Below are 26,868 nucleotides of genomic sequence, written 5' to 3'. Positions count from 1 at the left end.
AGCTCTAAGATGGAGCTGGCCGGGCGGCACACGTCTGTGGTCCCAGCTATCCGGGAGGCTGCGGTAGGACCACTCGAGCCTGGAGCTCAAGACCACCTGGGTGACATAGGGGTCCTGTAGCAAAGCCACCACTGAGGCAGAGATCGACGAAGGCTCAGGTGCAGAGACTACCCCAGCAACACTCAGCTGGCAGGGCTCTTACAAAGGCCACTTGGCTGTGTGACCAAGTACGAAGGCCAGAGGGGCAGACGGCCATGCTAGGTGCTGCCCAGCTTGACAGAGCAGGCTGGGGTGAGCACGGGTCTGGCTGGGACGAGGTTCTGATGCAGATGAGGCCAGGCCATGGTCAGGAGTGCAGACCTGGGACCTTCCCCAGGGTCCCCAGGGCTCTTGCGTGCAGCACCATCCTGTGGCTTCCACTCCAGCAGGGTGGGAGGAAGTGCCAGGAGTCCCTGGGAGCCTCTTGGCACCCTGGCACTGCCTGTCCCCCGTCTCCAGACACAGTCTACCTGGCCCGCTCCAGAGTGATGCAGTTTCTGCCAGGAAGTGCGGAGCTGGACGGTGCCCAGGGTGCTTGCTCACTGCAGAGAGCAATGTCTGAAATGCGGCCCGAGGGCAGCGTGTGTGCTGATGGGAATAGAGAACTGGGGGGAACTGAGAGGGAGGAGAGAGCGCCTGGGGGGGGGGGCACCCAGGTGTGACACTAAGGCCCAGCCAGAGAGGCCTAACCCAGGTGGTCAAAAAGAAGATTAATTAGCTTTGGTTTCTAATTAGTCTTGCAACAGTTCCTCCAGAGAGAGGTGTCAAGGGACCCCAACCCAAGTGCAGGCATTTCATTCTTAGGAGAATCGACGGTGGCGGTGGCCTTCAGAAAACACCCACCCCCCACCCCGGTCTCTGCAGTGGCCTCCCGGCGCCCTGGGGGGCTTCAGCAGTCGAGCTGCGCTGGAACCATTAATTCATACTGGATCCTGCCAGGACAAGGAAGCGTTTATTTATTTACAACAAAAACATTTGTAACATAATTCTCTTTTCAAAACAGAGAACCTAACAAAACACACAAAGCCATCTCTATTTGTATTTACCCAGGGACACGGCCAGCCGGAAGGGGCTGGGGCTGGAGAAGGGCCAAGGACCAACTCTACTGGAACAAAACAAGAAGCTGCCTTTCCAAAAGCAGCCGTTTCTACTTGTCGGGAGCTGCCATGCTCCACTGGCAGGAGCGGGCGCTGCGCTGGGCCCTGTGGAAGCCCAGGTCGCAGTGTGGCCGTCTTCAGCAGCCTCCCGGCGGTGACACCACTGTAGCCACCCTCCTCCTGAAGGGTCTAGGAAACAAATGCAGCAGTTAGCTCCCAGCTGTGACTAACAGCCACAATGGGACACTCCCAGATGTCCCAGCCCATGTGTGGAGGGTGCTGGGACCAGGTCCTGTGTAAGGGACGCGCATGGCCGATGATGCCAGCTGGCCGAGAGGCAGGAGTCAGAAGCTCTCATTGTATAGCCCACCCGATGGCTCCAGAAACAGGTGCCGATGGACGGACACGGCGGCTCTGAAATCCTAGCTCAAGACCACAGGACCTAGGGGCCACGGTTGTGTAAGGCACTGGGTTCGGGCCGCACCACCACATTAAAATAAAGGTGTCTTATCCATCTACAGCTAAAAAAAAAACACCACCACAGGACCGGCTTTCAGAAAACCAGGACAGCAAAGACCCCCGGAGGTCATCAGGTCAGTCTCTTCGTTGACCAGTGTTTGCTTTCTGCTGCGGTCAGGACTCATTAGTCTTTCTCAACCGCCCCCAGGAGCGCCACTTCCTGGCCCCACCTGAAGACCGATTCTGGGCAAGTCGTGGTCCTTGGCTTCCTCCTCTATTAAGTGCAGGACCCCTGACCCCCGTCTGGCAGCCTCGTGCAGGGCAGGCAAGTGAAACCCCAGCACACCTGAACTTCCCGGGTGCTGCTGCCCGCTCTCCCAGGTTGGGCCTCCCTGAGCCCTGCGGGCGCTGGTGCCCACAGCGCTGCTCCACCGCCCCTCCCTTCCCTTCCTGTGCTGGTGCCTGGGCCCTGGTTTTGTGCTGGGGTGGGGCTGGGAAGTGTGAAGAAAGTGCTGTCCTCCTTCCCTTCTCGCAGAAGGGCAGTTTCTGAGTGAGGAGAGGAACCTGTTTGGGATGATTTCCCCCGCACACTCACATTTATTTCCATCTTTAAAACATTTTGGGTACTGGGAATTGTACTTAGCACTGGGCTACACCCCCAGTCCTTTTTATTTTTCATTTTGAGACAGGGTTTGCTAAGTTGTTTAGGGCCTCATTCAGTTGCCGAGGCTGGTCTTGAACTTGTGATCCTCAGCCTCCCAAGTCGCTGAGAGTTTCCATGTGGCTTCTCACTGAACTCCAGCATTCACGGAGGTCCCTGTGTTCAGTGCCATGCTCCTCTGGTCCTCCGTAGGGTAAGCTCCAGCTCCCACTAAGACTTTGTTGAAGGGCCTTCACAGCAGTTTATAAAATACACCCCAGTGAACAGAAATGTGCAAGTATCAAAGTCACCACCACCTTATGGATCTTTCTAAGGGGACAGAGAGATGAAGAGACAAACCCGTAACACACGCGAGGTGACAAATACACAGGACGTGGGATGCAGAGCAGCGTGGCTGCCACTGAATATAAAATAACCATAAAGACATCCTGGTGAGGGGGACGTAGCAGCCTGGGCTTTGAGTAGTCAGAAGAGCTTGCTGGGCTATAGGAGCGCGAGGAGCACGCAGGCATGAGGAAGGCTTCAGGCTGTCTCTGGGCTCTCATGGAGAAAGCCGCTGTTGTAAGGTTCCCCCAGCAGCTCTGAGGACGACTGGCTGCTGGGGCACTGAGCAGGAGCGTGGGAAGCGGCTCAGTGACGGCCTCACCCAGCTCACAACGGCACACTAAGGAGCCAGGCCCACTGAGCCCTGCACAAATTGCTAACTTACAAAATCACGAGAGAGAATAAAATGGAAGTTTTAAGTCACTAAATTTTGGGGTAGGCAACTACATGGCAACAGATCAACAGGACGGGGGAAATGAAGGCAAGAACACTCTAGTAAAGGTCTTCATGTCATATGGGAGATGGAGTCACATTTTCTGAAGTCAGACTGTGCAAAGTTAAAGATGTCTATCGTAAAAAATAGTCTCATATTGTTAATTCTGGAGCAACACTAAACACACCCATAATGCTATAGTTAATAAGCAACATAAAAAAATGGAATACTGAAAACAAATACAAACCAAAAAAATTCAATCCAAAAGAAAAAAGGAACAAAAGACAGATGTAGACAAAGAAAGCTGTGACGATCTCACACTCACACTCAATACTTGTACTAAGTGTAAATGGTTTGACCATTTCAATTAAAAGGCAGAGATTGTCAGATTGGGATAAAAAAACCCAAGATGCACATACATGTTGATCATAAGATGAACCTTACACAGGTTAACAACAGGCTGGAGAAAGCTGTACAACGCAAACAACGAGAGTGGAATGGAATAGGGGCTCCCTTCAGATCAAAGCCTGGCTGCATGGTTGTATCTGTCAGCGGTACAGTAATGTCATCATGGATTAAGAAGGACATTTTATAAAAGGGTTAATTCACTGAGATGATAACATTAAGACTGCATCTAACAGTAGAGCTCCAAAATGAAACAAAACTAACAGAACAGTGAAAAATGGACAAAAGCACAATCAGAGTTGGAGATTTTAACACTCCTCTGTCAACCTGAAAGCACAAGCAGACAGAGGATTAGTAAGGATACAGGGCTGGGGCTGGGACAGGGCTCAGTGGCAGAGCACTTGCCTAGCAGGTATGAGGCACTGGGTTTGATCCTCAGCACCACATAAAAATAATCAAAGGCATTCTGTCTATCTACAACTACAATTTGTCTCAAAAAGGATATATAACATGTGAACAATTATCAACCAACTTACCCCAAGTGACATTTTCAAGTTTTCAAGTGCACATAGAAAAATCTAGATAAGATTATATGTTGGTCTATAAAGCAATCCTCTGTAAATTAAAAAGGACTGAACCCACACTGATTATATCCTTTGACCACAGTGGAATTAGAAATGCAGAAAATCTCCCAATATTTTGAAATAAAATAACAGACCCACAAGTAACATTATAAAGGGAACCGTTGACATGGGGTGGTGGGGGTGTCAGCAATCCAGCAGGAACGGGCTGAAGACCACCCAGAGGAATGAGCACGCCAGCCCCCAGAGGGCAGAGGGGCTGGGGAGAAACAGCCAGCTGACGGGCACAGAGCAGGGCTCTACAGGGCGGCATCACCCTGCTAACCTCCGCAGCTCCCTGAAAGGGGCCGAGAGCTAGGCAAGGGAGCCCTTCCAGAGTTCAGAAGAGCTCGCTTCATTCACAGGCCCCAGATTAGAGCCACCACCTGGATGAACCCCAGGGAGACCTCAGCAGCCCATCACTGTGAGCCGAGGGGCAATCTTGACTGAGAGCGTGACACAGCTTCATCTGGGAAGAGCGCCCTCTCCCCTTGCTCTCCTTCCCCAGAACACCAGAGCAGCTGGTGTGGGTGAAGGAAGAGGTGGAACTAGGGGTGGGCGAGCAAATCCCTCTTGTGTAAACTGCCAGAGACAGGCAGTGGGAGTCTGAGCACACCCTGAAGGTCAAGTTTTTCAGAACAACAGGATTGGGTCCTATGTGTTGAAACGACAATGACCAGGACAGAAGGTGTCTGCGGTGCTGTAGAAGAATCTGCTACCCGCAGGCTGAGGTTCAGCACAGCACAGCTGGGCACCAGGCACTGGAGGAAAGCAACCTCAATAAGCCGAGAGTCCTCAAACTGGCGCAGAAGCACAGAAGCAAACCAGAAATGGCACAGGCCAAGAAATCTGGAACATGACATTCTGTGTACAGAATAGCTGCAGCCACCGAAATTCAGAAGCCATCGCCAGCAGATGTAGACACTGTAGTAACAAGTGGCAGTTTGAATTTTAACTTACAAGTAGCCAGTAAAAACAGGAATGGACGCTGGCAGCCTGGCCTTGGTCCTTTTTTCATGCTACTTACACCTGAGTGGAGAAGCAGCGCTGCCTACAGACCTCGAGGAGCGAGGATTGGGAGCAGGAGGACAGCATCACCCTGCCATGTTCCTGGGGACCAGATGGGGAAGCTTGGGCTTGCGGATGCAGAGGTAGACGCGTGGTTCATTCAAAGCAACCAGAGCGCACCGGTGCCACACAGCAGCGCCAGCACTGCCCAGGAGTCAAGGAGGCACCAGAAATAGATGGATAGCGGCACGTCCAGAAAGCAGCTAGTCATGTTCCTTGAACAGCTCAGTGTCAACTGTACAGAGGCACCCAAGACGGCCTCGGCCTGGTGACCTACCTCCAAGCTTTGTATCGACCTGCTGGGCGAGGGGTGCACACCTGCAATAGTCCAGCAGCCTGGAGGCTGAGGCAAGATGGTCACAAGTTTAACACCAGCCTCAACAACTTAGTGAGACCCAATCTCAACAATAAACAAACAAATAAATAAATAGAGGGCTAGAGATGCAGCTCAATGGTAAAGCACCCTTGGGTTCAATCCCCGGTATAGGCCAAGACAAAAACCCCAAACCCATCAAGTCCTGAATTAACTTCCGTAACAATCAAATTGCTGCACACCACCCAACATTGATTCAACAAATACCTGAGGGCCTTCCGCCTGCCAGACCCCGCCCTGCGTGCTGAGGACACTGCAGTGAACGAGGACATGAAACCTTCCGCCTCCCCGTCTGCGCAATCTTGAGAAGGATGAGGCCACACACATGAGCATCTTGCAGAGCAAACCCCCCCCCCCCCCCGTCTCTGCTGGCGGCCAGTGTGTGGCGTCCCTCCTGCTAACATGGTACACCTCCCCACCTCCCTACGGCCAAGTTTCTGAAGCTGCTGACCCCAGTTTGTTTGGTTGCTTCCTGCCCTTGACTTATTCATCGAGTCACAAGAGTGGGATTCCAGACCACACTGCTCTGGAGACAAGGTCTTCATCCTGCTAAGGCCTCTTGAGTCTTCCCTGGGTGTCACTGGGAGTAGCTGTGAGTCAGGGTGCTGAGTTCAGTGGGTCTCAGAAGATACAGCATGCTCCAGGTCATCAGAGTCCCCATCCATTGAGTGGGGACGGCTAGGACATGGTAGGGCAGAAACAAGGGCCACCTTGCCATGAAGCCAGCTGCCATCTGCCATGTGGTCAGGCGTCCAGAAGAGAATGGCATGGGCAGAGCCTCAGAGTGGCTGGATGGGGATGGACCACACAGGAGCAGAGGACAGACGTGTCAGTCTTTCCTGTGACCCTGAGTAGTCGGAGCAACAACGTGCTGACAGTCATCTCACGTCAACCTGTCTGGTGCAATCACACAGAGAAACCACCAGCTTGGGGGCCCGAACCAAACTCAGGTTCCCTCTGATCACGTGTAATTGTGGTCCAGCCTGATTCCAAGGGGACTGGTAGCATTCAGGATGGGAGCTTGAGTGACAGAGCCCAGCCCAGAGAGTGGGAGGCCCAGCGGCACAAGAATGCAGGGCAACTTGATTACTGTACCACCAATGGCGCTGGATCATATCACTGCCCACGGCCGGGCTATGTTATATGGATGCACAAGAGTTGCTACAGCGTCAAGTGAGGGTGACCAGCCTGCCTTGCACTGTCCTAGCCCCTGTCAGGGGAGGCTACAGTTTGCATCTTGATTGTTCCCCAAAGGTCCCTGTGTTGAAGGCTTGGTCCCAGCCTGTGAGGCTCCTGGTAGGAGGTGGAGCCTTGTGGGAGGACATGAGGTTGCAGGTGGCAGGCTCTTGACTTGGGTATCGGGCCCCCAGCCCCTTCCTCTCTTCCCGGCCACCTCGAAGTGAACAGGCTGCCTTAACCATGTGCTCCCAACCATGTGTCTTGTCACCAGTCTAAAAGTAACAGGCCAACAGACCACCAAAGGAATCCTCCAAAACTGTGAGTCCCAATAGCCTTTCCTCCTTACAAGTTTCTCCTCTGGGCTGTTCTGTTATAGCAATGCAAAGCTGGCTAACAGGGCGAGATGTGCTATTTTAAGTCAGTAAACAGAACGTTTTGGTACCATGTTTTTCAACATTTGAATAAAAATAAAAGTTAAATTGTGGTTTCAAATTAAGACTGAAAGTAAACTGCTGATATCTTAAAGATCTTAACAAAAAATAAAATTATAAAAGTATTAAAACAGAAGATATTTGTTGTCAGTTAAAAAGGGAAAATGCAAATAGAAAATAAATTAATGAGAAGATGCTTAGATTTACTAGTAATCGAGGAAACACAAATGAAAATATCTGAAGGGCTAACCAGGCCCCTCACCACCCAACCTCCACAAATGGGATCAGAAGTCCCAGGGAAGGTAATGTGAGCCTGAACAAAGCGACTTTTGCCCCCACCCCCAGCCCTGCCCAAGGGGTCCTCTGACTTCAGCCCTACCTGCCCGAATGTCCGCTGCCCCTCTCTTTGGCTCTCCTTTCATTTGCTCCCCAAGTCTGATACCTGTACCAAATGGCCAGAGGAGAAAGGGCAGGTGTGGTTCCCTTGCCTCAGTTTTTCCTCCTCGGTTCAGTTCAGAGGCCTTTCCCTCCAGAGTCCCCCAGGGATGGGGTCAGGAGAGACCTGTGCGGCTCAGAGGAGGGAAGCTGCTCCGCCCGGGCAGCGGTGGAAAATGCAGTGTTTCCCTCCTGCCACGTGAAAGGTCCCACAGCTGACCCCTAACAGCAGGCCAGAAAAGGGAAAGCCTCGTCTTTGTGGCGAGAAGGCATTTGATAACCATCCTGACGAGAGCCTTAACATGATTTCTAAACAGAACTCTTCTCAACCAGAGGCCAGCACCATGCTTACTGTGACAAGTGGCAGCCCTGCAGTCATGAGAGCTGTGCGACCAGAGCCATCAGCTGCAGTTCTGCAAGCTCGTGATCCGCAGAAAGCAACAGATGCCAGCCGTGGGCAGACGATGGCCCACCTCCCCTGCCTGCCTCAGACCCTGGCAGCCCAGGGGAGCTGCTGCTGCAACCCCAACAACTCTCAAGAAGAAAGACCCAGAGAGGTGCTCGGTTACAGAGATAAGGCAATTTACAGAAAGCACACCTCACTCCGTGAACAAGGGACAAGGTGCTCACTCGGGGATGTGCCTTGCTGTTAATGAGACTCCATTCCAGATGTACCATGCTGGTGACAGTGACAATGCTGGACACCATGAGTGCTGGCAAGGTAGACTGAGCAATACCTGCTTCAGGTGGAAATTCACACACTGTCACCCGGTCACACGACCTGAACACACACCCAACAACACTCAGGCATGGGGATAATCACTACAGTGTCTCACCCATCAACCAATCATTGCTGAAGTATTAGGATACACTCAGAGAGAGGGACCATACTTCTTAAAAACAAGGTAGGGAATTCTTAGCCAGCTGTGGTGGTGATTGACTGGAGTCAGAGCAACTTGGGAGGCCGAGGCAGGAAGATGGCGAACCTTCCAGGCCAGACTCAGCAACTCAGTGAGATCTAATCTCAAAAAAAAAAAAGGAGGGGGCTGGAGATGTGGCTCAAGCGGTAGCGTGCTTGCCTGACATGCATGCAGCCTGGGTTCAATCCTCAGCACCACATACAAAGATGTTGTGTCTGCCGAAAACTCAAAAATAAATAATAAAATACTCCCTCTCTTTAAAAAAAAAAAAAAAAAAAAGGAGGGGTTGAGGTATAGCTCACTGGTAATGCACCCCGAGTTCACACCCCAAGTTCAATCCCTGGTACTGGAAAAAAAAAAAAAAGGAAAAGAAAAATGAGGTCATTCTTCACATCTTCATGAACTTAGAAGTACATGGCCCCATGTGGGTGTTGTGGTGCATACCTATCATTCCAGCGGCTCAGGAGGCTGAGGCAGGAGGATTGGAGGGTCAAAGCCAGCCTTGGCAAAAGCAAGGCGCTAAGCACTCAGAGAGAGCCTGTCTCTAAATAAAACACAAAATAGGGCTGGGGATGTGGCTCAGTGCCTCCAAGTTCAATTCCCAGTACCAAAAAACAAACAAAAAGAATACAATTCTATTTGTGGAGAAAATTAAATGTACATTCAACATTATTGAGTATTTTCCAGAAGACTGCAAAAAGGGTACATCTGAAAAGTCACTGGTGCTTCCCCTGGAGTCTGGGCGGGGCTGGGACTCACTGTCTCTTTGTTGATTGGCTGCTTTAAACTATAAGCAATAATTTTGTAATTTCAATTTAAGTATCACACACACACAAAACAAAACCTGGAGATAAGAGCACAGCAAAAAGCTGATATTGCCAAAGACAGCTCCCAAGTACGCGGTGTGCAATCAGGCTGTCCCCTTCACCTTTGGAGAGCTCTGAAAACGGCCACAGAAAAGGTTTACAAGTGGCTAGAGGAAAACAGTTTCAATCTAGTCTGTGTCCCTTGAAATGACTCTAGAAATAAGCTCTAGGCGCGTGAAGGTGGGTGGGGAAGGTAACCTCTGAGGCTCCTGCAGATGCCAGGATCTGTTACCAGGTTCCACTTGTTGAATTTTCAAATTAGAACTGATAAAAAGGAACACATTAGCATGAATGAGAGGGCATCAAAGCAGAAAAGCTCGCATTTCATTTTGCAAACCCAATACACAGAGCAAAAGAGGGGGAGAGTCAGAGAGAAAGGCTGCCCGGATCCATGGCTCAGGTCACCAGGAGCCCAGAGACCTGGAAGACAATGGGAGGAGACAGAGGTGCAGACAAAGGCCCATCGGGGGCTCCAGCTGAACAGGGTGAGGCTGGGCAAGCCGTCCAAGGCTCAGGAAAGCAGAGAGGAGGCCACACAGAAGCCCAAGCAGTGATACGATCAGTGTCTGCAGTCATCGCACAGAATAATGAGCAGTAATCAAAGAAGAGTGTGAAAATGTAACAGAGATGGCAGAGAAGTGATGTCACCTGGAGCCACAAGCAGGGGCTGCGGAGCCCAGGAAGTTTAAGTTGGAAATCTGAGGACAGAGAGCTGAGGATCAGGGCAGGGGGCAGGGTTCTGTTCCCACAGTGGTCAGTGGACACACCACTTCCCTGCGGTTCTGTGAAGCCGCCCAGAGAGCACAGGCACATGACATCCGGTGAGATGCTGCTGGAACCTTTTAGGGCCACACAGCCCTTCGCAAATACAGACGAAAGCCATGAATCCCTCTTTAAAATCCCAGAAAATAAACATTTTATATCATAGGCCTTCACTGAACCATTTAAGGTCCCCTTTCCAAAAACGTCCTACCCAGGCAAATCCCAAGACTCTGGGTGTAATCCCAGCTGAGGGGGAGCCTCTGGTGCCCGGGCCCTCTCCTGCACTCTCATGGACGCTCTGGCCTGTGGTCCCAGTGCTCTCTTTGCTGGGTCCCCCTCAGCCCACCTTCACAGCATGGCCCTGGTTCCCTGGTGGCCTGCTCTGCACTGTCTGCCTGCCACAGAGCCTCCTGCTGGGGCCCTCTCTGCTCAGAGTGTGGTCTTCCTATGGCCGCAGCCCTGGCCTCTTCTGGAGTCGGGCACCAGAACCCCAGGCACAACCAGCCACCTCCGAGTGGTTCCCAGGAGCCACCCTCTGGCATCAACTGAGCACTCAGCTCACGTGCTGCCCACGGCATGGCCCTGCAGTCCTCAAACCACAGCATCATGAGCTGTGACCAACGGCTGTCACTAAAACACGCGTCTAGCTGCCGCCCACCGTTCTCTCCTCCTGACAGGGTCTGGAGACAGTGGTCCACAGCGCGGGGCTCAGGAGGCCCTCGGGCTGCCAGCCAGACACAGGCATCGGGAGGCTTCAGCCCAGCAGCACCTCGAACACTGCCCCGAGGTCACAAGCAAGACACCCTGTGGAGCACCAGGACCCTCCCTCTGTCCTTCTCTCAGCTGTGGAGGCCCCACTGGGAGGCTGATGGCAGTCCCAGCACCAGTATACACAGGACCGCGTCAGTGGCCCATGTGTCCCCTGAGGCCCATCAAGCAGACCCAATTACACCCTTGCTCCAGTCCATGGTGGCTCTCCCTGGCTCCGGTCCCCTCTGACTCCGTGTCACACACCCAGGTGCATCCTCGGCCCCCTGGCTCTTCCCACCTTCGAGGGCCCGTGCAGCGCTCGCTCTCGGGAGCTTATGCCTGGTCCTCCTCTGGGCTCCCACTCCTCCCAGCCAGCCCCCTTCTCTGACCCCCGGCTCCTCTCCAACTATCTGTTGGTCACCTCCGCCCACGTGGCCCACAGGCATTCAAGTTCAATGGGCCCAAGAGTGAAAGCTGCTGTTTCAACCCCCTCCGTTGGCAGCAGCTCCACGAACAGCCAAAGCTGAAGTCTGGGGTGTCTGGATCCTTTCCCCTCACATGGCCACCCCAACATATCTGAGTCTGCACCCAAAACAGCCCCTGGCCCCTGCCCACTGTCTGCACTGTCCTGCCTGTGAGCAGCACGCCCGCCTGGTTCCAGCCTGTCTCCCACACATCCTGGCTGGGAGGCGGAATGTGAACGCCACGCCATGGCGGCCCCCCTGCGGCCATCCAAGTGGGGGCAGCTGAGGATACACCTTTAGCTCCCAGTGGACAGCGGCACACAGAGGGTGTGCGGCACAGGGTCTGCCCCACTGATGGCATGGCCTCGCCCTCTGAACGTGCCACCCAACACAGCAAGAGGGACTGTGACTAAGGACTGTGAGGTGAGACTCACCCTAGGTGACCTTGGTAGGCCAATGTGACCAGGAAGACCCTTCTAAAGAGAGGCGAGAGTGTCGGAGGAAGAGAAGGGGCCCTCTCAACAGAAACAGAGAGGACAGAGGAAGGGAAACGGGACTGGAGGCGCTGCCTGAAGACGAGGGGCACGAGCCAAGGACCGCAGCGGCCTCACCTCGCTCTACCCAGCTCAGCACAGAGCTGAAGCCCCACGGCCTCGGGAGGGCCAAGGGCACCGCACAGAGAGGCCCGCGTCCACGTCTTTCCCTCCTGTTCTCTCAGACTAGGATGCCAGCAGTGACAGCTGTGGATGTTGTCACAGACCACGTCCCTTCCGCCCGGTGAGCACATGCCTGTCGTCTGTCCAGAGAGGGTTTCTTCACCCCTGAGCCTGCTGGACCTGCAACCTTCTCTGGGTTCCTGGGACTCTCAGGCTCACTCTGGTCACCTCAGCTTCTTCCTGGATCTGTGGCTGCTCTAGGCTGCAGGGGAGACTGCAAGGCAGCAGCCAGTAATGCTACCACTGGAAGTCACAGGGCATAGCCGACAGCCTGCAGAACGGGACAGCTAGGACAGTCTCCCCTGGACGGCCCCATAACACTTGCTGGTGAGTCCCTACTGCAGAGGCTTACTCCTTCCACTACTTACCCGGGTGCCGGTTTATCCAGACTGGTCACACATGCTTGGTGGCAGGGTCACACATGCTTGGTGGCAGGGCTTGGCAGCTGACAACAAACTCACGAAGTTAAAAACAGACCAAGCCGACATCTGATGGCCTTAATGAAGCACACCCTAAACAAGCATGCATGACCCTGAGTGACAGATGATGATACTGAGGCCCAGAAAGATGAAATGACTTGGCTAATGTCATAGCCAGAGACCTAAGACTGAGAATCCACGTTCCCTGTTTTTCAACCCTGCCACAAACCACAAAGGACACCTCCATGATTGTTCACTTTGAAGATCAGAAAGGAAACCTAGTCATCTTCCGAAATAATAATGGCCTCATTGATCCCTCACCCACAAAGAACCAAGGTCCACAAAGCACGGCTCAGTGGGAGGTGGGCTGTGGGCCCATTAGGGCTGCCAAGAGCAGGAGCGAGGTGAAGGGCCAAAGAAACGCCTTGGAAAGGCTTTCCCAGGAAGGGCCGCTTCGGAGGCAGCCTGCTAAGTGCAGGCATTCAGAGCAGACAACAAAGGGATGACTTTGGGGACACCTCCGGTGCTGGAGAAAAGGCCTCTCCCAGCCTCCGAAGATCAAGAGCCCATGTCTAACACATGCGGGGAAACAGAGAGGCCTTCACCTGGCAACGCAGCGGCCTGGCCAGCTCTCCTGGAGGACTGCACTGTGAGGAGGAGAGTGGAGGTGTGGGGGTCACAGGTCACGCTGCAGAAACACGTCCAGCAAGTCATTATGTGTCAGGACACAGCCTAACTGCATACTGGAACATCTTCAGAGGCTCAATAGCAGGTTTCAGAGTTTTCTCTTAATCTTTTCGGGAAGAGGGGGATAAAACAGATTCCCCATCTAGATCCAGTCACATCCTGTGACAGGATGATCTGCCCTGGGGCTCCTGGCAACTGGCCAGGAGGCCGGACACCGGAAGGCCATTCTGGAACAGGAGAACCTGGCCCCAGAGGCCTCCGCTGGCCTCCGGCTCTGTGGGTCCGCTGTTCCCGCGCTCACACTGGGCCGATTCCCAGCCAGGACTACATTCCAGAATCTCAGCTAACGGGCTCTCCCCAGCCTGGCCTCGTTTCCACCTGGGCGTCTGGGGAGCTGTTCCGACTTCCCAGAAAACATGTTTTTTACACAGCTTGTTCAGATGGCCCTTCCCCTAGGCTGTCGAGACATGGCCCTTCTTCTTAACTCTATGTAGTCCCAAGGCTTCGGCTTTAAGTATGGAAAGCTGAGAGGAGGGGAGATCCCTAAATATCTGAGAGAAGAGTAAAGGCCCGGCCAGCAGGGTCATGCAGCCCAGCGAAGCAGCTGAGGGTACTTAACGCTCCAGATACTTTAAAAATCTAATGAAAACAATGCCACTGTTTACACTTGTGCAGAGACGCCAGGGGGAAGGCCCCCAGTCTCTTGAGTTTCTTCCTCCACTTGTGAGAAATCAGCTGTTGGGAAGGTGAGACAGTCACGTAAAAGGTATCCATCGCTCACAGACAAGGGCTCCTGGAGCAAACAGAGGTAAGAGGGCACAGTCCCGGCAGGCGATCTGCATGAACACAGGTGCCAACAAAGCCACAGTGATTCCATGAGGAAGGGGCAAAATGCAGATGAGGTCAGGCAGCACCACACCCACTGCTCTAGGAACGAAACCCAGCTGGAGAAACAGCAGCTGGCACAGCGGTTGCCACTCAACACAAGCTCCTTCCTCCTGGGTTTTGGGAGCCCAAAACCTTCTGCTTGGCTCCCACCTGCTCAGTGTAGGGCGCTCTGCCGAGAAGCCTGCCCAGGTCTGCAGAGCTGCCGCCCAACTTTCCTGTTCCTTCCCTAAAAGTGAGATGGCAGCAGAAAGCAAGTGCTGGCAGAATCCCACCACACAGAACAGTCAGGCACTCAGGGTAACAGGAGGAAACACGCAGGCAGGTCCTTAGGGACAGCTGGTGTTTTACTCAGCTTCTTCATTGCTATGACCAAAGACTGGACATGAACAATCTTAGAAGAGGAAAAAATTAGGCCCAAGCTGAGAAAAAAAATCACAGCAAAAGTGTGTGGCAGAGGAAAGCAGCTCAGGGCGTGATAATCAGGAAGCAGAGCTCTGCTCAGTAAGGACGAAACATAAACCCCACGCTGGGCACAGTGGTGCATGCCTGTAATTCCAGTAGCTGAGGCAAGAGGATCACAAGTTCAAAGCCAGACTCAACAATTTAATAAAGTCTAAGCAACTCAGAGACTGTCTCAAAATAAAAAATAAAAAGGGCTGGGAATGAGGCTTAGTGGTTAAGGCCCCTGGATTCAATCCCTGGTACCAAAAATAAAACAAACCCAAAGGCATGCCCCTGTGGCCCACCTCCTTCAGCCACACCCTGCCTGCCTACAGCTACCACCCAGTTGACCCGTTCAAGTGTGTTAATGCACTGATCAGATTGAGGCTCCAAGAGTCCAGTCATTTCACCTCTAAACTTTCTCACATAATCTCACACATGAGCTTTTGGGGGACACCTCGTCTAAACCATAACACCTCGGGAAGTGCTCGTGGATGCAAATCATTACTGAGCTCTGCTTTAAGTCAATCCAGCAGTGCTGGGGCAGGGTGGAGGGACGTCAGATCTGTGTGGATGTGGAAGCTGGAGCGCCTGTTTAGAGGAGGTTTCTGCCCCTCTGCCTGGGATCACTTCTAGTGTAAACCTGTTACCAAAGTGCTGATGGGACTAAGTTGTGAGGGCGGGGCTGAGGGATGTGTCTGCAGGGCAACTGTCAGCTAAGCAGTTGGGTCCTTCTTTGACCTAGCTGTGTGACAGGGATGGGCACTATCTGACCAGGGGATGGGTCCCTACCTGGCACTGTAAACCAGTCCTTCAGGCAGTATTAACTGGATTCTCTAAATGCAAACCAGAAAGAATTCCAAACCCGCACAGAAGCTGGCACCCCGTGGGGACAAACTCTGCCGCACCCCTACGTGGAGCAGTCTGGGGCTTATGGCATAAGACTACTCCTAAGGCTTTCTAGGGACAAGGGACAACTGTCAGGTCTTGGACTAGAGAACTCAAGTGGCTTCTGCAGGATCATGCTGCCTTCGAGGGCGAGGACGACTCAGGAGCAGAGAGCCGTGCTGCCAGGACTGACTTGGGAGCACCTGAGGCACTGCCAGGCTCTGGCGTCACCAGCGCCCTACAAACAGCTTACACTCAGCAACAAAGGGCTGCCGGTGCTCACTGTCGGGAGGGCCGGCGGCCATGGGGGAAGGCCAAACCAAGCCGGTGGCCAGCTTCTTGAGTCCTCTTTCCCAGTAGTGACGGCAGAGCTGGAGGGCACGCCATGCGTTCTAAGTCTGGGTTTTCACGGACTGGTGGGCAGTGACCTGTGGCCCTGGCCACATGGATAGGCAAGAGATCGCCGTGGGAAGATGAGGTGCGGGCACACAGGATGGCTTGGTGCCTGAGGGAGCAGTCCCAGGGCTGAAAGGTGACTGGATGCCACAGCAGCAACGCCCCATGCTTGTGTGAGGTGTCACCTGGGCCTGGGAAACAAGGACGCGGGGAACTGCAGCGACGCAGGGACGCGCTGGACCCACATGTTCTGTGCTCTGTGCTCTGAGGCACAAATGCCGGGAACCATTCCGAATGCTGGGTGGCCGCCCAACAGGAAGCGTCCCACAGGGACTTTTCTCTTTCGTCCCCAGTCACCTCACCCCCATCCCACTAGAGACAGCAGGCACAGGACTAGGGTTGTGGTCCTGTTGGGACACTGGGTCTAAACCATAACACCTAGGGCTGGCAGCAGTGATTTCCAAGCAGGAAGTCCATCCCTGGGTCTTTAAGCCTCACACCAGAGTCCTAAAGGCTGGGCTGTCTCCACCCTGTCTGCAGAGAACGAGCCAGACTGCCAGGTGGCCTGGACCCTCTGCACCCTCACAACCCCACCACCTCAACAGCAACGCAAGGGGAGGCCTCTGCTGGCCTGGCCCTGAGGCCTGCAGTGTGGACCCGCACCTGGGGGAACCCAGCGACCCCTCAACAGTGGTGCTGTTGGGTGAGAAGGAAGAGAGGACCAGTAGCTGAGGGGAGAGAGACGCATGAGAGTTTATATGAAAAGAAATCACACAGCGTCTGCACCGAGGCTCAGAGCCAGAGATGACATCGCCTCAGCTCAGTTACACGTTGGAAAGTGGGAGGCGGGTTTTGGAGGCCACTCTGCTCCTAGAGTCTGATGAGTGGAGGGAAGACCAGCCTAATCGCCACCTACAGAGTGGGAGACTAAGGACTGGGCTTGAGTTGTCCCTGTTTTGCTGTTAAGCAGCCCAAGGCTAGGGCCTGGGGGTGGGATGTGACAGAAGAAATAGGTGATACGTTTCAGCAGGTACGCAGGTGCACATCTATAGTCCCAGCGACCTGAGAGGTTGAGGTGGGAGGATCACTTGAACCCAGGGGTTAAGGCCAACCTGGGGAACCTGGCAGGACCCTAACTCAAAGTATAAATAAAATTGGTCTCCATTTCTGTCTTTTCTTTTTTTGGTACGAAGGAGTGAACCAAAGGCACTGAAGCACTGAGCCACATTATTTTGAGACAGGGTCTCACTAGGTCGCTTACAGCCTTACTAAATTGCTGAGACTGGCTTCAAACCTGTGATCCTTCCGCCTCGGGGGACTGCAGGGTGCGCCACACCAGGATCTATCCTCGTTTTCTAATACACAGCTCCTGAAAACCGGGGCATCTCCACGGTAATAAAGGGTTTTGTTTTGGTTTGCAAATGAGGCGACTGGTGGCTGGGGATTCCTGGACACCTCGGGTTAGGGGCTGGTTGCCAAGGAACCAGCCACGTGGTTAGTGAGGGATGTACCTAGGGAGGGGAGACAGGATGAAGGTTGAGTTGATCACCAATGGCCAATAATCTACTCCACTGCAGGAAGACATCACAGGCCTCCAAGAACAGGCTTCAGAGCGCGGTGGACACGTGCAGGTGCCAGCCCTCGCCCCACCCTTTACACTAAGTCGCGAACTCAGGTAACAGCAGTTCTGTGAGCTCTTCTGGCCAACAACTGAGGCCATGGAAGGGTCTGCGGGGGACAGCCTGCACTGCCTGGAGTCGAGGAGCAGAGCCAGCGCTGAGCCCGAGGGTCAGCCTGTGTCAGAAGCCAGGTGTTCCCCAAGGGCCAGTGCTGTCCCTGGGACACAGAACAGGGACTTTGTATTTTCTTACACAGTGAGGAAAACGGGTAGGGTCACAGCCGGGAACCCTGGCTTTACATGACAGTCGCTAAGCCAACTGCTCACCTCACTCTCTGCGGCTGCAAACTGAGATTTTTTCATAGTACGAGGAGGAGGCAGAATGGACCGTGTGCAAGGAAGGTGACAAGAGCCCTCGGAGCCAAGAATTGGTTGCTGAAATGAAAATGGAAGACCTGGAAAATTCTCGGGGCGAGGGCATGGAAATATTTTCAGAAAACTTAAAAGAACAGAGGATCCGCAGAGGAGCCACATCTGCCAACAGATGCTCAGGACAAGAGGACAGGGACAAACAAAACCCGATTAGAAAGGGCAACTGGAAAGCCTGTGGCTCTGAGGCACCCCGGAAGCCAGGTGCTCAGCTGGAGAGGCTGTGTGCACCACCGCGAAGTGATAGAGCACCCAGAATATGACAGTAAGGAACTCCAGGGGAGAACCAGGCTCCTTACAGATTACCACCCAGAAACAGACCATCTTCAGTGAGAAGGTCTAAGAGGCACCTGGAGGGGAGGCCTGAGTGGGAAACCGGGGGATGGAGATATATATTATACACACACACACACACACACACACACACTTTTTTTTTTTTTTTTTTGCAGGGCTGAGGATCAAACCTAGTGCCTTATGCGTGGGAGGCAAGTGTGCTGCCACTGGAGACAATCCTCAGCCTTCAGCTCTATGTTTTTAATCACGTGTGAAGGCCTAAGAAATCATTTGTTGGGGCTGGGGATATGGCTCAAGCGGTAGCGCGCTCGCCTGGCATGCGTGCAGCCTGGGTTCGATCCTCAGCACCACGTACAAACAAAGATGTTGTATCCGCCGAAAACTTAAATAAATATTACAATTAAAAAAAAATCATTTGTTGAGCTGGGTGCGATAGTGCATGCCTGTAATCCCAGCAAGGCAGGAGGATGGCAAGTTTGAGGCCAGCTTCAGCAACTTAGTCAGACTATCTGAAGATAAAAAATAAAAAGGGGTAGGGGTGTGACTCAGTGGTAGAACATTCCTGGGTTTAATTTCTAGGATAAAAAAACAAAGAATTTCTTGGATATACAAAGATTCAGATAGTGTATCTCCTATATACCCAATTTCCAAATTTGCTCCTAAGTATCAGAATAAGGAAGTAAATCAAGAAAAGGGATCCAGGAAATAGTGGATTCCACGCAGGAGATCAAAGCAGTGGTGGACAGCAGCTGGGCCTCTGCTTGGAGAACCGTCTGCAGGTTAGATAAATATGAGAGTGCAGGAGGGAAGTCCTGGGAGGAAGGGCTTCACAGGTGGAATGGCACCAGGGTTTTCAAAAAGATAAGGCTACGATAAAGGCAAACAGTTGGGGGGGTGGTAATTGGAAATTACAGGAAAAACAAACTCTTTAGAAGTACAGAGTTGTTTGTTTTTTTTTTTTTTTAAGTTAATAACAATCTCCTCTTACAGAGAAGACCACAGGAAAATCTTAGTTTATGAACCAAAAACATCAGGATGGGAACGTAACTTGCAATGTACTAATCCAAGAGTGGCAAGAAGGAAAGAAATGGTACAATGTGATTGCAGGAAGTCAACAGATAACACCTAAAACAATAAACCAAAAAATGACAACATGAACACAGTATTTGGCTCTGCAGAAGACTCCCCAGAAGGGACAGTTACAAGGCAAAGCTGGTCTCCCTTCTGTACAGGAGTTTTAGCTTGCTGGCTCTGGGCCGGATGGCAGGGCTTGGCTCAGGGGTTCTATCGCTTACTGGCCATGTCACCTTGGCAAGTTACTTGGCCCCTTCGTGTCTAGCTCATCCTTGTAGAGACCCTCCTCTGCATAGTGGAGCTACTATATTACAACACTGATCCATATGACACGTGTAAAAGAATCCCTGGCACATAAAGTATGACACGTAAAAATTTTGACCAAAGTTAATAAAAATAAACTGGGGAAAAACCTTAATGAACCTGTAGTAATGCTCTCAAAGCAATCTACAATGAAAACAAAATATGACAAACCCAAAGAATGAAAGCCAGGCTCAGGTGAGCCGTGGGGCCATCACAGAGTGGCCTGTGAGGGCTGTAGCCTGGTGGCTCCTCGGAAAGCTTCCCAAGTCACTTCTAGTGCAGTGGCACCTCCCTGGGCTCCTAGTTTTGCCACCTGCCTTCCGCTAGCTCTTGGCTAACCTGTACCTTACAGCTCCAGTTCTTTCCCCCAGCTACCGCAGGCCATTTCCAGGCCCTGGGCACGGCAGCCAGCCTCCGTAGGCGAGCACCCCCCCTGCACTGCCGATGGGCCGTCCTCCAGGCCGGGGGAGCAGAGTCTCCCTCCCACCAGGACTGCGGCTCACGGGGCTCCTCCTGTGTTCCCTGTGATTTAGCTGATGGTTCTGTCCTATTAGACCCCAATCCCTGCAGGCCAGGACTGCAGGCGCAGCACGGGGCCTCTCTCTCTGGGCCACACAGCTCCAGACAGCGTCTAAAGAGAGCCAGCTCCACAAAGAGGTCACTGATGGCTTCACCACTGGTGGCCAAGCAAAAAGGACCAAGCTCCCTCTGTAGCTGTGCCTCTTAAACAGGCAGCAACAAACCTCACCTGCTCTCAAACCAGGACTCTCCCATTTCCTTTTCTGGCGTGACTTTTCCCCACAACACAAGGTCTTGCTAGGTTACCCAGAATGGCCTTGAACTCCCAGGCTCAAGCAGTCCTCCTGCCTCAGCCTCCCACGTAGCTGGACTGCAGGGGAGCACCAACGCTCGAAGGATTTTAAGGATGGAAGCTGCCACCCTCCACCTTCAAAGTTCACCTGACAGTAACGTTCAATGGAAATGACCTGACCAGAAAGGCCATCTAATCTCACACGTCACCCACTTCACAGGGGACCTCTAGCTCTGTTCAGATAGACCTAACAGGTGCACTAGCTCCCGAGCTGACTGACCCTGGGAGAGCACAGTGGAGGGTCCAATTCTGAGTGCTCCCCATGTTGGGAAGTGCCCCCCGTGCATGGTAGGACATTTAACTAGTAAACCCTCTGAGCAGGCCAAGCCTGTCTTCCTATGGTGTTTGCTTACTGCTCTGACCTTGGGAAACCACAAAACAAATCTCACCACTTAGATGCAAATAGCTACAGTGCATCCTTTATGTCTTTTCCAAACACAATTAAATGACTGTGAAGGTCTCAGACACTAGCACATTAGGACAGGAAGGGTATCACACAAACTCCAATTGCAAATGGTGACAGGTACAGAAACAGGACTAGAAAAAATGTTAATCACCACTCCAAGTGTTTCCAACTCTGACGGCGGTTCTCAGGGCCCAGAAGAATCAAGGATGCTGTGGGGAAGGCAGCTCTGCTGTTGGGCAATGCCTGCTGGGAGTCTCAGGGTCCCTCAAACCCATGAGCCCCTCCTCCAGTGCTTTGCAAACCATAGGAAAAGCAGCTCTTAAGCAGCTTATCAAAAGTTGCTCTGGGTCCACTATAAACCTCTAGGTCTTCTGATGTTCTGAGAAAAACCCTCTTAGGTTGACTGCTGTGATGACCCGAAGCCAGCTTCCAGCTGGCAGCGTGTGCCAGGCCCTCGAGTCCTGAGGGAAGTGACAGTGGGCCACCACCGTGGACTCGTCTGTTCCTGCCGCTGCTCAGCTCCTAGCACCAGGAGTGGCCAGACTCCTTACCACAAGCTGGCAGACGGTCCCCTGCCAGACCCAGCAAGACCAGGTGCTGCCTGGAGAACAGACCGGCTTTCTGTCTATCTGCCTGTGCCCTCCACTCCTGTGCCACTGTGTTGCATATTGTCACTCCCACCCACATTGGTCCTGGAGAGGGGACACTCCTGGGACTCCACCTCCCCAGACCAGGCCAGATCCTCCTTAGGGCTTCCCAACTGGAGCTGCAGTGGGTACAGAAAGAGGAGGGAGGTGTGGGGTGTGCACAGCTGGGCCCTCCTTGCCGTGGGTGAGGAGGAGGCAGAGAGAAGGGCCGAGTCCCAGAGGCCCTCAGCACAGACTGGCCTCCACATGCCCGAGTACTGTGCACACTCCTGCCTGGAGTCTGTGAGCTGCTCCCAGGTGCCCTTCAGTAACCCTCTTTTTGGATGACAGAGGCGAGTTACTGGCAATACCAAGAATCCTGCCAGCCGTCATGGGAGCCTGCAGCCTGCGGATGTGTTGGAAAGGAGGGGCACACCATTCTGACCATCTTACACTTGGTGCAACCATCACGTACCAGGGCCAATCATCACAGGCACCGTTCCCAGGGCTACAAAATATAAAGACAAAAAGACACGGTCTCTGTTCTCAAAAAACCCAGCCTCCTTCAATCAGAGGCTCAGAGATCACACCTGAGAGGACACTCACTCCACCAGAAGGAACCTCGCCAAGAACACTCAGCAGCTAGAGACGACGACACAACTGAAAACGGTCTGGCTAAGACAAGGCCATCAGGATGATCACGGTTTTAGCCTCTTAAATGACTGGCAAGGCCACAAGTACAACAGAAAACAGGGAGCAGGGAGACTGTCAACAACAAAAGCTGACATTTAACAACAATGGGCATGTGACAATTGCCAGTTCAGCCATAAATATGGTCACTGTTGCTGCCAAGATAAAACACTTCAGTTAGGAATACCAAGAGTGAGGTGGCCAACCTGCAATCCCAGCAACTTGGGAGGCTGAGGCAGGAGGATCACAAGTTCAAAGCCAGCCTCAGCAACTTAGTGAGCCCTTAAGTAACTCACACTCTGTCTCAAAACATGAAAAGGGCTGGGGATATGGCTTTGTGGTTAAGAAGCCCTGGGTTCAATCCCCGGTATCTATCCTACCCCCCCCCCAAAAAAAGAAGCAACACCTAAGAAACCACCTAAATAGCACCAGCCTCAAATTCTTAGACTAAGGAGGCGTGGCAGGTACAGAAGATGGAGAGGAAGGCTGTCGCCCAGGTAGGTATCCCAAGATGTGGTTTGAGGCTGGGCCCTGGAAGGACAGGACAGTCACTAATGGCAGGACCTGTTGGATCCCGATGCACTGACTGGCAAACGGCCACCTCTATCCATCTCTCCTGGACATTAACAAAGCCAAACGTCTTCTGGCCTTTCTCCCAAGAGACCTGCAGGCTGGGGTCACAAGGGCATGTCAGGAGGAAGGCAATGTCTACCCGAGGCCTGCGGTGGCACCTCACAGGGCAAACCAGCGGCTCGGAGCGCACTTGAGGGTAGAGGGTGAAGGGGCCTCTTCACTGCCCTCCCCTCTCCCGCTGCTTCTGTAGAGATGGAGGAGGCAGCGACAAAGGCTAGATCCACCGCGCAGAGCCGCTCCACAGCTGTTCTCTTGCTCTTGTTTAACTTCTCTCAAGAGAGGGAGGTATCTGCCCAGCTAAGCAGATGTTAAAGGCAGGTGATTTTGTTTCCATCAAGTTTCCTAAGTAACAGCAGACCAGCCCTGAAGGGTATCTCATGTCCCCATGGCGCCATCTACCCTGGGCTGCTACGTCAGGAGCTCTGTGCTTGGGACAGATTTTGCTGTTGGTTCCAGCACCTTCCCAATCTCTAGTTCTGTTAGTAGAATTTAAGAGGCATAGCGCGACCCTACCCACCTCAACGCCTAGATTTCATCAAATTTAGAGCTGCATCAGAGGCAAAGGGAGACTGGAGGTTTTCAAATTCTTAGGAAAAATCAGATGAAAAGCCTGATTCTTTGCTTTGAAGCCCAGCAAAATTGTCACATTAATAAAACTTTATCTCCACGAGGAGAACATAAAACATGAAAAAAATATATACTTATGCCAGGTATGGTGGCGCAGGCCTGTAACCCCAGCAGCTCAGGAGGCTGAGGCAGGAGGATCGCAAGTTCAAAGCCAGCCTCAGCAATTCAGTGAGACTTTTATCTCTAAATAATATTTAAATACAAAAGAGGCCTGGAGATGTGGCTCAGTGGTTGAGTGCCCCCAAGTTCAAACCCCAATATCCTCCCCACCACACAAAAAAAGTTTTTTTTCAAAGTGTTAAAAGCTCACAGCCTCCCAAATAAACCTTAACCTCCAAGTCTTGCTAATCTTCCCAGGGTGATCTTCTCTGTGAGAAGGCTCACCACGGTGTGTTGTGTCCTCGCTGCCACAGGCGCTTTCCTCCTCCCCCTCCACACTCAACAGTGCAAGGCCACCACTCCTGGGGGGCACAGGGGAAGAGCCAAGGTGACTGCGTGTCCAGTCCTCTCCACTACCTTCAGCGCTCTCCTGCTGTGGAGCTGTTCTCACAAGGGGCAAACATCCGGTGGCACATCTCCTTCTCTCTGTCCGTGTAGTCCCTGTAATAACTGTACAGAGAATACAGAGTTTGTAAGAGGTGACACCTGGTGGCTGGAATTCCCTGCTCAGGTACAGAAACGCTGAAAACTCAACAGGCCTTAAATTGAACCAGGGGTGGGTGCAAGTGAGGCTGGAGGGGCTGGGTCACAGCCTGTCTAGAAGTCTTAGACACAAAGCCACCACTTGAAAAGATGGCAGCCATGAAGGCTGCAGCCCCTCCACATAGGGATCCATCCGGACCAAGTCCTGCCACGCAACCCCTCAGTGCTTCCAGCTTATCTTGAGATTTTCTGCTAAGGAACTGTCAGAGTCCAAAACTCCCACATCTAACAAGAGAGGATATTTTTATGCTTCCGAAAGTCAATTTCTGGAAGGTCTTAAAAGGCCTAAAATACAACACTTTGATCCAAATATAAGAGATGCACACACCTCAGACTCAACGCCAAGAAAGGTTTGAGTAGCTGGGTTGACTGTTAAACGTTATGACAGAGGAGTAGAGAATCTGCCCAACGCAGAGGAACAGAAATATACCTTAGAAAACAGCTACTGTCTTACTAGGTGACTTCATTTATCAGAGACTATTTTTGAAGTTTTCTCCAAAATGAACCCACAACTTCCAGTCAGAAAAATTATGTTGCCAAAAGTCAGGCGAGAATCAGACCTGATACTCATTTCTGATCCCACGGAATGCCACAGTCTGTTGAGAACAGTGGGCGAGTTTCGGGCGGTGTGGGCAGTTAGTCTAAAGCATGGGACACACCGAGGATTATACTGGTTGCTGGGCACAGGGTCACATGCCTGTAATCCCGGTGACTTGGGAGGTTGAGGCAGGAGGATTACAAGTTTGAGACCAGCATTAGCAATGTAGTGAGACCCTGTCCCAAAATAAAATATAAAAAGGGGGCTGGGAATGTGGCTCAGGCGGTAGCACGCTCGCCTGGCATGCGTGCGGCCTGGGTTCGATCCTCAGCACCACATACAAACAAAGATGTTGTGTCCGCCGAGAACTAAAAAAAAAATAAAATATTTAAAAATATATATATATATAAAAAGGGCTGGGGGCATAGCTCACTGGTTACATACCACCAGGGTTCAATCCCTAGTCCCAGAGAAAAAATTATACTGCCCCATGTTTCTAGGGGGCGCTTATCTGCAAGGTGGGGCACAGGAAGATAAGAAATGATGACGTCTTATTTGGCAGTTGGTCCCCCTTCCTACCAGGGAATGCTGATGTAGGGCACTGAGCACTTCAGAAAACCAGCTCTAGATGGGGCTGCCTCCCAAATGGTCACCAGCCAGGCCTCCACCCAGGTGGCTGGACCAGAAAAGTGGCTCCATCTCACTCCACCTGTGGTCACATTCCTGCTGACAGAGTCTCACCTGGCCAGTTTCTTCAGCTCGTTATTAATGTCATGGTTGAAGGGCTGTTCCTTCTGGGCTCGCACTAGAAAATCCCGGGCCTGCTGGTACTCGGTCAGGAGGAGGCAAGCCTGTGGGATAGCGCAGAGCTTTCAGAGAGCGCTTGGGAATGGGGGCTCCCGGCAGCGACTGAGCTGAGCACGCTGCCCCTTTTCTTGGCATTTGTCCCCAGCTCACCTGTCCACACCTGAAGAGGGCTTTGGCATTCTTTTGGTCAATGATCAGAGCCTGCTCTCCGTAGCGCAGGGCCATGGTGGGTCGGTCTAGCTTCAGGTAGGCAAAGGACAGGTTAAGGAGAACAAGGAGCTTGGCCGCCTCCACCAGGTGCTGCTCTTCAGGGGGAGCCAGGCGCCGGTGCAGAAGCAGCAAGGCCTGCGGGGGGGAGGAGCATCTCACACACTGGGTCCCAGGAGCTGAAAACAGGAGCTTGGCAAGGTTGGAGGACACAGAGGTCCACGAGTAAAAGTCAGAAAATTCTAACAAACAGCAGCTCAAACTTCTGGCTCTGAGCAGGGCCGGCAGCACAGGTCCTCTACTCTCGTCCAACTCTGAGGAGTAAGGAAGTTGTGCCACCAAGAGCAGAGGCCAGGAGAGGGGCAACAGCTGGGTGTCAGTGGCCAACCCGCAGCTCAGAGCCCAAGGAGCCGGGAACTGATGGAATCGGAAGCAGAGCTTTCGAGGGGGCAGAGATGGAGCTGAGAAAGGGCGGATAGGGCCTTCTCGCTTCCTACCCATCCAGGTGGCTACCACCTCAGGAATCAGGTGGTCTATTTTTTGAAGAAATGGAAAAGAGGCTCTTGATCCAGGAACAGGATAGAGCTAGGGCAGGTGTGATGTGGGTGACAGGTGGCTGACGGACAGGACAGTCAGCAGTAGATGGTGAGGCTCTGACCTGGTACCCTGCTCACTCCCACCTGCAGCACTGCGGCTGCACGTGCCAGACAGAAGCTGCGGCACTTTACGCACATTAGGTGTGGAGCTGCCACTGGCCAGACTCCAATGTGCCCTGCCAGGCCCTGAAGTCCATCAGCTTCCAGATGCTTCTTTCAAATCTCAGCAGCCACTCAAGGACAGCCTCTAGGGAGAGGAGCCCTCCGGCAGCCATCGTCCCTCCTTCCACAGCAGCAGATCCTCTGCTGGGACACCACAGAGTGCATCTGCTGGCCTTCCCTGCAGCTAGGAACGGCCAAGAGAGTTCGGGAAAAGACGTGAAAGGAAGATGGAGAACCAAGCAACAAAGAGGCGACTTGAGGGACACAGAGGGGAGGCTGCAGAAGAACTGGACGGAGGATAAGAAACCTCTCAGCTCAGCAAGAACACAAACCCAATGCCAACTTTGAAAATGATAACCCATCATCAGGAGACCCACAGCGAGGGCTACGGCCTCAACTTCTGTATTGAGAAGCCAACGTCAGAAGGCAAGAGATCATTCACCAGCGCAGACCGTGGAGAAGGCAGCACACAGCGTCACCAGGGAAGCTTCAGAGGTCAGGCTTGGGAGGAGGGGGCTGCTTGAAGTAGGCGGCTCAAGGAGCTTCCAAGTAATACATCGACCT

General features: G+C 52.7%; 1 protein-coding gene across 2 annotated transcripts in view; it reads right to left on the bottom strand.

Annotated features, from left to right (window-relative positions):
- Positions 1–972: 972 nt before the first annotated feature.
- Fkbp6 (FKBP prolyl isomerase family member 6 (inactive)) overlaps positions 973–26,868 on the bottom strand; it is a 31,584-nt gene continuing 5,688 nt past the window's right edge. For both annotated transcript variants that reach the window (XM_078023888.1, XM_078023889.1), the window contains exons 6-9: positions 25,490–25,684; positions 25,274–25,383; positions 23,809–23,901; positions 973–1,325 (exon numbers count right to left, since the gene is read on the bottom strand). In XM_078023888.1, coding sequence (XP_077880014.1) covers positions 23,811–23,901; positions 25,274–25,383; positions 25,490–25,684 — 396 coding nt within the window. In that variant the 3' untranslated portion in view covers positions 973–1,325; positions 23,809–23,810. The remainder of the gene's footprint in view (positions 1,326–23,808; positions 23,902–25,273; positions 25,384–25,489; positions 25,685–26,868) is intronic.

The sequence above is a fragment of the Ictidomys tridecemlineatus genome, chromosome 10 (assembly GCF_052094955.1).
Source record: "Ictidomys tridecemlineatus isolate mIctTri1 chromosome 10, mIctTri1.hap1, whole genome shotgun sequence".
NCBI lineage: Eukaryota > Metazoa > Chordata > Mammalia > Rodentia > Sciuridae > Ictidomys > Ictidomys tridecemlineatus.
The sequence above is the reverse complement of the archived record's forward strand: the minus strand, read 5'-3'. Positions and strand labels throughout refer to the sequence as shown.